This window comes from Lepus europaeus, chromosome 17 (genome assembly GCF_033115175.1).
Source record: "Lepus europaeus isolate LE1 chromosome 17, mLepTim1.pri, whole genome shotgun sequence".
In the NCBI taxonomy this organism is placed as follows: Eukaryota; Metazoa; Chordata; class Mammalia; order Lagomorpha; family Leporidae; genus Lepus; species Lepus europaeus.
In genome coordinates, this window is record NC_084843.1 from 28,202,170 (window position 1) to 28,216,750 (window position 14,581).

At 58.7% G+C, this 14,581-nt stretch overlaps 1 protein-coding gene across 1 annotated transcript; it reads right to left on the bottom strand.

The window, feature by feature from the left end:
• Positions 1 to 1,161: 1,161 nt before the first annotated feature.
• On the bottom strand, positions 1,162 to 3,892 carry TLX1 (T cell leukemia homeobox 1). Its single transcript, XM_062214872.1, has 2 exons — positions 3,316 to 3,892; positions 1,162 to 1,367 (listed from the first exon to the last, which is right to left on the bottom strand). The coding sequence occupies exons 1-2, from the start codon at positions 3,890 to 3,892 to the stop codon at positions 1,162 to 1,164; spliced, it is 783 nt and encodes a 260-aa protein (XP_062070856.1).
• Positions 3,893 to 14,581: the final 10,689 nt, after the last annotated feature.

The window sequence follows — 14,581 nt, forward strand, 5'->3', positions numbered from 1 at the left end:
CTGCAGGCCTGGGTCTTCCTGGGCCCCCCCACCCCACTCCCTAGGGGGCCTGCCCACAGTAGGCTCTGGAAAGGCTGGGGTCCTCCACCCCGTAGCCCCTGCTCCCCCCAGCTTCCAGAGGTCTGCAGCCTTGTCTCCTACCCCTTCCCCAGCTGCAGGAATGTTGGTGGGGAGCTGGGGCCGGGGCTTCCTTTGTGGCCCCTAAGGCGGAATCCCAGGCAGATTCCTCGCCTTCATTCAGAAAAAGAGGAAACTCCAATTCCTTCCTCCCGCCCCAGGCCCGCCCGGCGCGGCGCCGCCAACCTCATCCAGACTCTCCCGAGCTCCCCCACCCAGGGCTTGAGCTAGCGAGAAACTCCCCGCAGGGCAGCCCGCGTGCAGGGAAATCAGGCCAGATGTACTGGACGGGAGGGTGCAGAGGTGCGGGAGGTGCAGCCGGAGAGCCGAGAGAGTGTGCGCTGGGGGGGGGGGGGGAGGGAGGATAGACAGGAGAGGGAAAACCAAAGCTCCACGCATGTGCAAGGGAAACAACGTGGGTAGTGTGCGCCTGTCCGTGTGTGACAGCAGGAGGGAAAATGTCTCTCTTTCTCACACACACCCATCTGCTCCTAATTGATCCCCCTTGCAGTGGGACCTGTGAAACCCCGACACAGCCGGCGCCGATTGATTTTCCCCTTCCAGGGCGGGACCCACTGCACAGAGGCCGTGCGTCTGGGGACCAGGCAGTCAGCCGGGCCCAGCCCGCGGTCTGGGGCCCCAGACATGGCCAGGAGTCTGGCTGGAGTGAAGAAACAATGTGTGGGCAGTTCTGCCTCCAGTCTCCGGGACAGAGGAGGTCCCCCTTTGCATAAGCAACAGTTTGCACCAACAAAAAGCCCCGAGGATCAGGATCGGCTGAGCCCGGAAGCCCGCCTTGCACACACATAGTTTCCTAACCCCGTTCTAGCGTGTCTGCCCAGGCGCCAAGGAGACTGGCTGTGTTCATGCGGGCATAGAGTGCGGTCCAGAAAGCCTTGAAGCCACCCGGAAAACACAGCTGAGGCTCCACAGCCCCAGTGAGGCTACCAGCAGAAGCCCGCACCCCAGAACCAGTCTGATGCTGGTGGCGGGGTTCGAGCTGCTAGGAGACTGCACCGCCCGCGGCCCGGACACCTTGCGTGCTCACCTCCACTTCGTCCTCCGGTTCTGAAACCAAGTTTTGACCTGTGCGTCGGTCATTTTGAGTGCCTTGGCCAAGGCGGCACGCTCGGCGGAGGCCAGGTACTTCTGGCGGTGGAAGCGCTTCTCCAGCTCGCAGATCTGCAGGCGCGTGAAGGACGTGCGGGGCTTCTTCTTCTTGGGGGGCGTCCGATTCTGGTAGGGGTGACCTATACGGCGTGTTACAGTGAAGGGTGAGAGGGCCACTGGAGCGGGAGACAGACAGACGGCAGAGGCAAGCGGCAGAGCGTCAGGAGGCGTCCCAGGCCCGACACCCCGCGAGCAGCAAGAGCGAGCAGCAGGACCCTACAAGAGGAGCCACGGTCCTCCCTCCCGGCAGTCCTCAGCACCGAGCCCTGGGCGGGAACTGGCTCCCTCCCGCCCGCCAGGCCGACGCCAACGACACCACCACCGCCACCACCACCACCACCACCGAGGCCTCCCTAGCCCCGGGCTCTTGGGAGCCCCACGCCTCCCTGCCCTCTCCCCAACGCGGTTAATCTAAGGAGCTAAAGGTCGCTGGTCTGGGCAGCCCCAGACCTCCGGGCTCAGAGCAAGGGCCCAACTGTGAGGCCCAGCTTAGTGGAGGCCCGTGACTCGGTCCTGACCTGAGCGTCCATGCCACCGCAGCACAAGCGGACACAACAGGCACGCACACCAACAGGCCAGCACGCACCCGCACGAGCACACAGGCCAATAGGCTACTGCCCCAGGACCTCCTTCACTATGAACCAGGATCAGGGCCCGCTGTGGCTCCCCAAGGGAAACTCTGAGACTCCCCGCAGACTGGGGACCAAGGCTCTGCCTGGGAGTTCCAGCACAGCCTTGCCTCCCCAGGCCTGAAATGGCCTGAGGAGGAGCGCTGGGGCTCCTTGCCCAAGGGCCTTCCTGCAGACCCATCACCCACCAGCTGCGGTGCCTGCTGCCTCAACACCCCTACCTCCCACCTGACAGGAGCTCTGGGAGCAAGCAGCAAGCAGTCTCCCGGTCTGTGCTGCCTGGAATAGGAGCAGAGGCCTGGGGGAGACGCTTGGGGGGGGGGGTCACTCAGCCCAGTGTCTGGCTCCGTGCTTCTCCCTCCTTGCCTGTCTGCTCCACCCCCTCTCCTGTTGGGCCCTGGAGCCTGGGACTCCTGGGAACCTCAGCGGCCGCCGGCACGGCCTGTGCCTCTTAACTCTTCTAAGGCAAGGCTGGAGAAATTCAGGCTCAACTCAAGCAGCTTTCTGGGGGCCTGGGCCAGGTGGGAGGATTAAGGAACACCAAAGGGCATGGCGCAGGGAGCAAGAAGGGGAAGGGGGCTGCGCGGGGGCGAGAGCAAGGTGTCAAGAGCGAGAGCGGAAGCGGCAGCGGCGGCGGGAGCCTGCGTGGAGCGTTGAGCACGGCCGGGCCGCCGGCAGCCGCCGCCTAGTGCGTAATGGTCCCGGGAGTCGGGAGTCGTGCTCCTGCCGCAGGTCCGGGTACATCATTCACCCCAGAGATAATAGGGCCGGCCCCGCGGGGTGGGGGGGACGCCCAGTGGGGACAGAAGGAAAATGAGGAAGGAGCTGTCCCCGCGGCTTAGCCCTGCACTGCCACCCACCCAGACGAAGCTGGCAGTCCCGGAGGAAGGGCCCGCCAAGCTCTGCTGTCGCTGTACACGGGCTCGGCAGCACTCCGGGCCGGCCGAAGCTCTGAGCGTGAGGGGTGTGTGTGTGTGTGTGTGTGTTTAGGGGACTGGAACCAGGGACCTGCTCTATTCCTATGTTTGATTCTAGGTAGCCCTGGACTGAAGAAACAGTTTGTTCACAGGAGACTGATTCTGAAGCCTCAAATGCTGGCCGAAGGTAGTGCTGAGTCCCTCTGCCTGACTGGGCCAAGGACCCCGAGAGCGGAGAGGGGACAAGTGAGAGCTGCTCCTAGCGGGGGTCCTGCCGGAGCGCGGGGTGGGGTGGGGGGAGCAGTCTGGGAGACCTCTTCTATCACAGCCCTTCTGGGATCACAGAACCAGGTGGGCAGCGAGGCAGAAGAGTGCGGGGCGGCTCCGCTCGCACAGAGCGGGTTGCCAGGAACCATCGGCCCGAGAAGGACAGCGAAGAGCCGGGGCTGCGGCCAGGCGCGGCACGCGGGGGCCGGACTCACCTGTGAACCTGTCCTTTGTGTATCTGCGGTTACTCTCCATCCATGGGAAGGTGAGGCCGGTGAGGTTGTTGACGCCCGGCACAGCAGGCACAGAGGGCACGGTGGGCAAACCGGTGGCCAGAGGCTGGGGGTGGGCCACGGCTCCCGCTAGCGGCCTGTGAGCAGGCACCCGGATCACTCCCGCGGCGCTCAGCGCCCCGCCGCCGCCGCTGCCACCTCCGCCGCCGCCGCCGCCGCCGGGACCGGGGCCGCCCGCCAAGGCCATGTTCACGTTGTAAGAGCCGGCCAGAGGGCCCATGCTGCAGGCGCCTCCGCCGCCCGCTGGGCCGCCGGAGCCGCCCGGGCCGCCCGCACCGTAGGCCCCCGCGCCCCCAGCCCCTGCTCCACCCGAGGCGCCCCCGCCGCCGTAAGAGTAGGCGCCTCCGACCAAACAGCCAAGGCCATATTCTCCGTCCTGGAGGCGAGAGGCGGGCCCCATGCAGCCGCCCTGGTCCGGGCTATTGAGGATCTGGTCGATGCCGAAGCTGATGGGCTCCGCATGGCCCGGGTGGAGGTGGTGGGGACCCAGGTGCTCCATGCCGGCCCCTACCGGGGCCCTGGCCCCACGGGGGGCCCGGGCGGCGGCGCTCGCTGTGCTGGGTTCTGGGGGCACCGAGCGGGTCTCGAGGCGACAGCGGCTCCTGGCTGCGCCGAGACTCGGAGGCGAAGTGCGCAGAAGGACTAAAGTAGGGGGAGGGGAGGGAGAGAGGGGGGCGCCGTATTCTTTCCCTCTCCGGCTTCTCCTTCCCCTCTCCGGCTGCTCGCTCGCTGTTGACTCTGGGACATCAATCACCGGGCGAAAAAGCCCGGTGCGAGCGAGCCTCGCCGTTTCGGCCGGGTCTCTCCATTGGCTGTGCGCAGAGAGGAGCGGGGTGAATGACAGCGCGGGGGAGGGGGGAGGGGGAGAGGGAGGCCAGGAGCCGAGACAGATGCCGGAGCCAGAGACCGAGGGACGGAGACCGAGGCTCCGAGCAGTTCGCGAAGAGAGAGCTGAGGGAAATCTTGAGAGGCTTCTAAGGCGAAAGGAAAGGAACAGGAAGCGGCCATTCCTGGAGACGGACGGACCGAGGGACTCTAGGAGGGGGAAGACAGAGCTCTCTGCCGCCCCCCCACCTGGCAGGAGCCGCCCCTTAGTCTGAACTGGACCAAAGGAGGCCAGCCCACCCGGCCCCCCGGGGAAAGGGTGTCCCTGCCCAACTGGAAAATCTCCCCCAGGGCTGTTGAGGAAACACCTGTCACTCAACCAGGCGATTTACTCTCAATTTCAAGTCCGGCTTGTTAAGAAGTAGAAGACTGTCTGCTCCCCAGGTATGGAGCCCAGGCCCCGAGGCAGGACGGTGAGTCCAGGCTTGTCCTTTGAAACACAGGCCCCTGAACGACGGGCTGTGTGTTGTTACAAAATCAATGACCACCCAACGTGGCCTCCAGAGAGAAACTGAGGAAGGGTCAACTTCCCGAAAGGCAGGCACAGATGGAGTGGGTCGGGGCCCTTTTTAAATAAATAGATGCTTCGAGAAGCAATTCACAGTGCTTGAGTGAATGTGACCAGATTGCACGCCACCTCGCCACTAGGCCCAGGGTGGGCTCCTCTAGGCCGGAAGCGTTTGGACTGTGCTGAGGGAAGGAGTGTCTCTCTTGCTTTTGGAATCTTGGGAGGGGGACCAGAACGAGGGAAGTGTGTCCAGGACAAATTTAGGCCTTTTCAAAGTTCTGCCTGTGGCGGCCTGGCTGAGAGCCCAAGAGAGAAAGAGGAAACTCCCTTTCTCTGCTTCCTCCCCTGCCCTTCTCCCTCCTAGGAAGGCTCCCTGGGAAAGGCATAGATGACAGCACAGGGGCTCAGCTCCCTATCTGGCCAGATGCTGGGATGTGAGGGTGTGGGGGCTCCTGGTAATCTACGTGGGATCTACCTGCTGCTTTCCTTGGGTCTGCCACCTCCGTTGTGGAGATCCCCTTGGAGGCTGGAAGTGGCTTATTCTCTGTCCCTAGCTGTGAAATACTGGCCCAACCAACAACATATGCTCATCGTGGGTTTGTTTGGGGGTCCTTCCTGCATATCAGGCACTGTGCGGGGCACTGGAGATCCAGCAGTGTGGCTCAGAAAAGTCCCTGGCCTCCTGGGCCTCACTGTGCTGTAGAGAGGGTCAGACAAAGGATTCAGTAAGCGGGAGGAGTCCAAGTCTGCCAAGAAGAGTATGGGCGCTGGGCACTGTGGCCCGACCCTCTGCGGTGAATCCCAGCCCACTTCACAGGTGAGAGAAGCCACATTTCTTTTTCTTTTTTTTTTTTTAAGATTTACTTATCTATTTGAAAGTCAGAGTTACACAGAGAGAAGAGAGGCAGAGAGAGAGGTCTTCCATCCATCCTATGGTTCACTCCCCAAATGGCCACAACAGTCAGAGCTGCGCTGATCCGAAGCCATGAGCCAGGATCCTCTTCCAGATCTCCCAAGCGGGTGCAGGGGCCCAAGGACTTGGGCCATCCTCCACTGCTTTCCCAGGCCATAGCAGAGAGCCGGATCGGAAGAGGAGCAGCCGGGACCAGAACCGGCACCCACATGGGATGCCGGCGCTTCAGGCCAGGGCATCAACCCACTGCACCACAGCGCCGGCCCCCAAGGGGGAAGCCACATTTCTAAGAGGCTACAGTTGGTGTAATCTAGATGCAGGGGCTGCATGTAACTGGCTGTTATGTGCTAGCCTGGAAACCTGGCTACTGGTTGAAAGCTCATCCATAGTGGGGAAACCTCCAGCCAGGCCAACCAGTGCCTCCCAAGGCAATGCCAGATGTGAGCTTGGAAGTTGTGGGCAACCACTAAGCAGAGATGAGCGGTCCACTTTCTTGCTGATTCCCTCCTCCCACCCACCCAAGGCAAGTTTTACACATCCACCCAGGAGGTTCCATAACTTGCAAGTTGTTGGAGCCTGCATCTCTTTCCTGTCACTGCTCTTGGGTGAACTAAAGCAGAAATAAACATAAACATTTACTGAGAAGCTACAAGAGCCATACCTCACATCTCATTTAAGACCCTCAACAACCCTGATAAGTTAATTGAAATGTCCCAGTATTTTATAATTCAGCAAGTGAAATGAATGTCCATGACAGTATTATTGATGCTAACCCAAAGTGGAGACAATTCAAATGTCCATCGACTGATGGATGGATAAACACTATGTGGTATATCTATGCAATGGAATATTACTCAGCAATAAAAAAGGAATGGAAAGGAAGTGCTGCTCACACTACAACATAAATGGACCTAGGAAATATTAGGTTAAGTGAAAAAAGCCAGGCACAGAAGGCCACACGTTGTATGAATCCATTTATGTGAAATGTCCAAAAGAGACAAATGCATGGGGACAGAAAGCAGATTAGTGGTCGCCAGGAGCGGAGGAAGGGTGGATTTGAAAATGACTTCTAGTGGGTACAAAGTTTCTTTTTGGAGTGATGAAGATATCCTGGCACCTTATAGTGGTGATGGTCACATAACTTTGTGAATATGCTGCACACAACTGAACTGCACATTTTAAGGGTTGAATCTTGTGACCTATGAATTAGATCTCATTAAAAAAAGAAAAAATGAACATTGAGATTCCATGAGGCAAATAAACTTGCCCAAAGTCCCAAAGGGAGGATTAGTCTGGCATCCTAAAACCTACATGGTTTTCCCCGTACAAGGCTGAAAACGATGGGGCGATGCAGCTTCCTTTTAGGCCAGGGCCCACTGGCCCTGCTCCTGTCTAACCACAGCTCTGCCTGCTGCCTTCCTGGGTTAGCCTCATGGCTTCTCTTTGCCACTCTCCCTATGACTTTCCAAACTAGCCTCTCCCAACCCTTTTGGCACCTGCCTGACCCGCCTCTTGAACCCCTCAGATCTGGCACCCGCTGTCCAGGGTACCAAGGAGGAGACTTTGTCCTGGTGACCCCAGTCGAAGGATGGCAGAGGTCCCAGCTACCTGGAGACCCACCTAGATTGTCAAGCTCTTTTCATCAAAATCCAGCAACCCGGGGAAGGACAGCCTGACGGTGCTCTGCCATCAACCTGCCCGACTTCCTTACTTCCTCCCTCCCGTCACTCCTGCTCAGTGGAGTCAGCCTCTACCCCAATCCAGTTCTGAGCTGCTGGGGTTCTGTGGGTCCTCTTGACCTTGGCTGCCTTTGTCTTACAATGACATAGCTGTTCAGAGGCACTACTTGCTCAGAAAGAGGAGACCAGAGGGGTCAGGATTTGCTGGGCTCTGGCCCCACCTCTTCTACTGGAAGCAGTGCTACCTGAGTCCCATCCCTCTGGCTGGAAGCTTTTGTGAAGGGCGGAGAGTCACAGGCAGACTCGGCACAGCTTCTGTGTTCCCACCGTGCCTTGCAGAGTCGCTGTGTTAGGAAACAGAAGGGAGGCAAGAAAGCAGGACTTGTAAGGCATCTGACACGTTCATGGTGCCTCCAGTAATGCTCTTTCCTTCCAGCCCCCAAGACCCCCCTCATGTGTTTTTTTCTATCTTCACTTCTTCAGGTGAGAGAACGGAGGCCCTGCAAGTGGGCAGGGAGCAGAGGTGGACTCCAGTGCTGTTTTTCTGACTCTACTCATTCCAATTGCTTTCTCCTCCCTGAATTTGGCTCTTCCCTTGCAGAAGGGCTTTGCACACACGTAGGTGAGTTGCAAAATCTTCTCTCCAGTCCTGAAGCTACCTGACAAATCGCTCCACCCCCAGCGCCATCTCCCCCCTCGCTTGTAGAATAGAGAAGGGCCTCCAATTAGAAGAGGAGCAGCTGGGACTGAGGCTGGGCCAGGGGGAGGAGAAAAGGAAGGGTTTGGCCCCGGGGGAAGGGCACAGCTCCCTCCCCGCCCCCAGGGACTCCTGGGCCAGGGGTTGTTCTGTAGCTTAGGGGTATGTGTGGTAACTTAATTACTCTGTGTTTGTGGGACAGTGTGTCTGCAAGGAGAACACTGGATGTGAGCGTGTGCCTGACAGTGAGGGTTGAAAGGGCTATGCAGATGTCCTGAGCATGCCTCAAAGGAATAATTTTAAGAGGCATCCAATGAATATTTATTGAATGTGGACTTCTGTATCAGGCATGGTGTTAGTAGTGTTGGGGAAGACCAAGGAGTTTGGGTCGTTTTGACCACTGGATTTGTCAACTGAGGGTGTGTGTGTTCGCGTGCATGCAAGTGGCTGTGTGTTTTCCACACCAGGATGATTGCATGTGCCTACCACTGTCCCTCTGTGGTGAGCGCATGTGAGAACTTGCAGGTAGCCCTCTGCCGCTGTGAGACGATGTGTCATGGGTGGGTGTGTGCAGCCATGGAAGGGTGTCAGGAAAGCGGCCACACGTGGGTCTGTGGCCATGCTTGGGCAATGCCCAGTGGGTATTTAGCAGTCCATGCCAGGGCCACTGGGGGGGGGGGGGTTTCTGTGCTCTCAGTGCCCAAAGTGTCACCTCTGCTTGCCCACCTGTCTCAGCCATGAGGGCAGGAAGTTGTCCCTTCCCCAGGGAGGCCAGGGGCTCAGAGACCTAGTCCAGGGCCCTGGAGCCTGATGGAGCCCAGGGTGTGGAGACTCTCTAGGAGCCCAGATCGGCAGCGGAGAGAGGGAACAGATCAGGCTGTGTCAGCTAAACAACTCGGTCATTCCTCAGGGCTGGGACAGGTGTTCCAGGGCCAGCTCCTGAGCCCCCACCCTTTTCTTACAGTAAGAGACTGAGGAGCTGGGTAAACACAGAACAGGCACCCATTGTCCCATCGGTGGAGGGACCCTGAATGGGTAGAAGGCAGAGGGACAGGCGACCAGGGCTCAACCACACTTGGTGGAGGGGCCAGGCAACCCTCCCCGCAGTCAGAGCTGGCAGGTGGATGCTTCTGAAATAAGTTCTTCCGCCAGCACCCTCCCCACCCCCACCAGTGCCTTTCTTCCCTGGGCATCCAGCTAGGGCCCCAGGCCCCCTACTGACAGCCCCAGAGATCAGCAGGTCCCACCAGCAGCACCTGTCTACCTGTCAGGACCTGCTGTCCTTGACTCGCTCTATCTTTATTGCCCAATCCCCCCCTGGGGCTCCAGAACCCCAGAAAGGGGGGGAGGTGGAAATGGACTGAGAGAAGGCTCAGGGCAGGACAGATCGCCCCATGGCTCTGCCCTTGGGTTCATCTCCCAGAACCCTCCCTGTGCTCAAAATTCAGTTTCCCAGCAGTGCAACAGCTTTGCCTGGGACCCAGGGCCATGGGGTGGCTCCAACTTCCCCTGCCCTTGGCGTCCATCCTGCTGGCCAGAAAAGACTGTGCCCCTTCAGGGAATTTGGGGCCGGGGGAGGGCACCCCGGAGCCAAGCCCTGGGCTGAAGGGAGGGAGAGGGAGAGGGAGCAGAGAGAACGGTGGGCGGCCCAGGGCGGACCTCCGACGGCTGGCCGGCTGGCCGCACCGCCTTGGGGAGCTAGCGAGCTCCCTTTGCGGTCTGCAGTCCGCGAATGTGTGGCTCCTCCTTCCTGACCCTGGCTGTGAAACCTAGGAATGAGGCAACATTTCCAGCGGGCCAGACTGATAGATTTCTCGCCTCAATTCCTCGTCCCTTCCCGGAGCGTGGAATTCAGAGGAGGTGAATGCAAAGCTGCAGGCGCTGAGGAAACCAGACCTCCCAGGGACGTGGAGACAGGGCTCTTGCGGTCGCCCCCGTTTTGGCCTGAGCAGGTCTGGTTACGCACGCACGTCCGGGGCTTCAGGACCCAGTCCGGACATCGGAAGCCCTAGGAGCCTGAGGAGCCGCGCCGGGCGGCGCTGGAGTGGAAAACCCCTGCAGATTCGGACCCACCGCGGGATGAGAGGGCCTGGCTTCTGCTTCTGCCCCAAGCCCGGCAGAGCCAGGAAGCGTCCTTCGAATAAATTAGTTGAATTGGAGCTCGGGTTTGAATTAACTCAGGCTCCTCCTCCATCAGAAAAGCTGCGGGTGGCGGTATTGGTGCAGGTGAGACGTGCCCTGCACGAAGCCCTGACTGCACGCGAGGCGCAGAGGGCAGCTCCACCGCGACCTTCCAGATAAGCGTCGGCGCAGAGCCCGCGCCCGTCCCCCTCCCCACGGACGCGCAGGCCCACGCTCGCCCTAGCCCACGGACGCGGAGGCCCTGCCTGTGTGCCAACCCACGGAGCTCACGGGCCCGCCTCCGCGCATCGTGCCCAGGCGCCATCAGAGGTACGCCCGGACTCCCGCAGCACAACCCTGTGCCTTCGTACGTAAGCGATCCTCCAGGTCACTGGGACACGCGCAAACAGACGCTCCCCGCCGCGCCCCTGCGGACCCACGGGGGCATTCACCCCGCACCGGCGCTCACGCTCGGATGAAAACGCCCTGCCATGTCCATCTCACGCTCCGAGGGCCACGGCGGGCCCAAAGCCACCACACCGCTGCCTAACTTTCCCCGGAGGCCAGGGTCCCTCGAAAGGGGCGGGGCGAGCCGCAGGTGCTAGAGGGTGGGAGAGGGCGGCGGGGGAAAAGCTGTATCCATATGCATGGGCCCCGAGCACAAAGAGCAGCTGCCAAGAGCCCAAGCCCCCGCAGGCCCCCAGTTCGGAGGAGACGGCGGCCGCCCAGCTAATTGAATTAGGTCGGCCAGGCCCTGCCACCCGCGCGCCACCCGCGTCCGCTCTGCCACCCGCTCCTGGCCGCCGCGGGCGCTCGTTGGGTGCCGAGGGACGAATTGAGGAAAGAAGGCACCGCCGCCTGAGCCCCGGCCCGAGGCGGCCTCTCCGCCCGGAAATAATCGCATTGTCCCGCGGGCTGTGCGCTGCACTGGGCGCCCAGGATCCCCAACTGGACGGCGAGGGGCTGTGATTAATGGGACAGCGGCGAGGGTCTGCAGCCCTTCTCCCGCCCTCTACCTGGTTCTCAGCTGCCCTGGGTTCTGGTGCGCCTGCCTGCCACAGGGCAGAAGCTGGGGCCAGAGGGGAGGAGTAAAGCCTCTGCTGAAACTAGACCCCTAGGGTGCCTTAGTGACTGTGATTGTGAACTTGGGGTGAGGCTGCCACTCCACAAGAACTTGAGCTGTGTTGGACTTTGGGGGTCACGGTGGCAGTGGCGGGGACCCCTGACTCTGCCTCCCACCTGCTGCCACATCTGTTTCGACAACCTCCAATTCTACCAAATCCCCAGGTTATGCAGAGAAGTCAACACTCTGTCTCTCTTGGGCATATTAGCTCTGGAGCAGGTTTGCCACTGGCAAAAAGAAATCCCACTCAGGGATGGGAGCCAGCGGAAACTTGGAGCCTCATGCCCACCAGGGCTCAGTGAGGTCTTTGCATCCTGTCCCCTGGGGACCATGACCGGGGGGGAAGAGGAGTGACCAACGGAGAGGAGCTGTTGCCTCTGCCCAAACACCCTTCACTGCTGCCCAAGTCTCTGGGGTGGGGGGGGGGAGGCTGTGGTCTGGGGATGGCCAGTGGAGGTCACCCGCTGGTCACAAGGCACCATCACCGCCCACTGGCCACACTTCAGCGGCCCGCACGGTATTTCTGGGACTTTTACTGCAGCATTGAGATGAGCAGTGACAGTCCCCTCTCCCCTTTCATAAATATTGCATCTCCTCAATGCAATTACAGGAGATGGAACGGCATGAGCGTTTACTAAATAAGATTATGGGGTAATGCTAATGCAGTTTACGTCTGTGCTCTGACACCAGACAAACTCCCTATTAATAACCTCTCAATGAGGCTCGAGTCTCGGAACACACACACCACCGGATGATCAGCCCAGTAAGAGTGGCCGCAGCATGGCCGCCTCCTGCTGGGGGCCTCCCCCTGGGGTGCCAGGGACTCTTGATGGGGCACTCCCTCTCCGGGCCCCTTCTCGGGAGGCAGAGGCAGCCTCGCCCAAGCCGGCAGCCTCCTCAACACCTTCACCTCCTCATTTATCTTCTATTTCTGCCACGGTACAGTCCCAGCTGGCGCCCCACCCTCTCTCCGGAATCCCCACTGCAGGGAGGGGCCCATTTCCTCCCCCGAGGGGTGTCCAGGACGTGTTCTTCCCTGGCTCAGAAAGTGTTCCCGGCTCTCTGTCGTCTACAGGCCTGCAGGGGGACACTCAAGCGCCTGCGTCTTGCACCCAAGGCCCTGCGCTTGCTTTCTGCTTCCTCTTTTGCATCCTTCCCACCGCTGGCTTCCACCAGCCATTTTAGTACCAACTGATAAAACACACCTTTTCCCTTCATCCCCTGTGCGCAAAGCCCTGACAACCCCTACCCACCCATTCCCCCTGCCAAACAAAATTCCTACTCCTATTAAAAAAAGAAAAAAAAGCTCAAAGTTCTGCGTCTTTAACCTTCTCTAGGCACAATTCAGGAGTTCCACCTCCCGTAGCCAATAGCACACAAGTTTTAAAAACTACTTACAACAAAAAACAAAAAAAAAACCCTAGCTTTTCAGACCAGGGTTGGAACTCCAGCCACGCTGCCTCTGAGGGTGAGTGTGGACCGACGCATGGACTTCGCTGACCCTTGCTTTTCTTGTTCATCAAAGCGGCACAAGATTCTGCCTTCCAAGTCCCAAGCCACGGTCAGGATGGACGTATGTGTGAAACCATGGAAGGGTTCCTGGTTCCTCGTGCGGACGGGCAGACCAGGAGGTAGGTTCCAGGCCACGGCAGTAAAGCCAGTCACATGAACTGTTTGGCTTCCCAGTGCATATAAAAGTTATTTTACACAATGCTGTAGTTGAATAAGTATGCAATAGCATTATGTCTAAAAAATAGTACAGAGGCTGGTGCTGTGGCTTAGTGAGCTAAGCTTCCACCGTGGCTGCAGAATCCTATATGGGTGCCGGTTTGTATCCTGGCTGCTCCTCTTCTGATCCAGCTCTCTGCCATGGCCTGAGAAAGCAATAGAAGATGGAACAAGTGCTTGGGCCCCTGCACCTGTGTAGGAGACCTGGAAGAAGCTCCTGGCTTCAGATGGGCCCAGCAGTGGCCATTGCAGCCATTTGGGGAGTGAACCAGCAGAGGGAAGACCTTTCTTTCTGTCTCTCCATCTCTCTGTAATCCTACCTCTCAAGTAAATAAAAAAATCTTATAAAAAATAAAGTACAGATCTCACTTTCAAAAATATTTTATCCCTAATAAATTCCAACGATCTTCTGAGCTATTGGAAAAGCAGCTCCTGTGCTTGCTTGAGTCAGGACTGTCACAAACCTTCAGCTTGTAGAACCCACAGTGTCTGCAAAGCACGACAGAGCGACCAAGATCGGACTGGGGATGCCTGTGTCTCTGGTTTCCTATCTTTCTCTTCTTTTTCTTTACTTTTTTAAAATAATTATTTATTTTACTTGAAAGTCAGAGTTACGCAGAGAGAGAAGGAGAAGCAGAGAGAGAAAGAAAGGTCTTCCATCTGCTGGTTCACTCCCCAAATGGCCACAACAGTCGGAGCTGCGCTGATCCAAAGCCAGGAGCCAGGAGCTTCTTCCAGCTCTCCCACATGGGTGCAGTGTCCCGAGGACTTGGGCCATCTTCTACTGCTTTCTCAGGCCTTAGCAGAGAGCTGGATCAGAAGTGGAGCAGCCAGGATTTGAACCGAGGCCCATGTGGGATGCCAGCACTGCAGGTAGCGGCTTTACCCACTATGCCACAGTGCCAGCCCTCAGTTTCCTATCTTTCTTTCTTTTCTTGTTTTTCTTTTTCTTTTTTTTTTTTTTTTTTGACAGGCAGAGTTAGACCGTGAGAGAGAGACAGAGAAAGGTCTTCCTTTTCCGTTGGTTCACCCCCCAAATGGCCACTATGGCCGGTGCACTGCAGCAATCCAAAACAAGGAGCCAGGTGCTTCCTCCTGGTCTCCCATGCGGGTGCAGGCGCCCAAGCACTTGGGCATCCTCCACTGCCTTCCCGGGCCACAGCAGAGAGCTGGACTGGAAGAGGGGCAACCGGGACAGAATCCGGGGCCCTGACCGGGATTAGAACCTGGTGTGCTGGCGCTGCTAGGCAGAGGATTAGCCTGTTTAGCCACGGTGCCGGCCAAGCATTCGTTTCTTATAAGCATCCACCTCGGAGCTGATTTGCTGAGTTGTAGAGCGTGCATGTTTAGCATTAGTAGGCGCCAACAAGTATTTGTCCAAGGCAACTCCATCAGCTTCCTCTCCCAGAACGGTCTGTGAGTCCTACTTGTACTACATCGTCAGTCTTTCAACTGATAGCCTTCACAGATGCACATGGCCACGTAGTCATATAGGACACACAGACACAAACGCACAACCAACCAATGTGCCAAA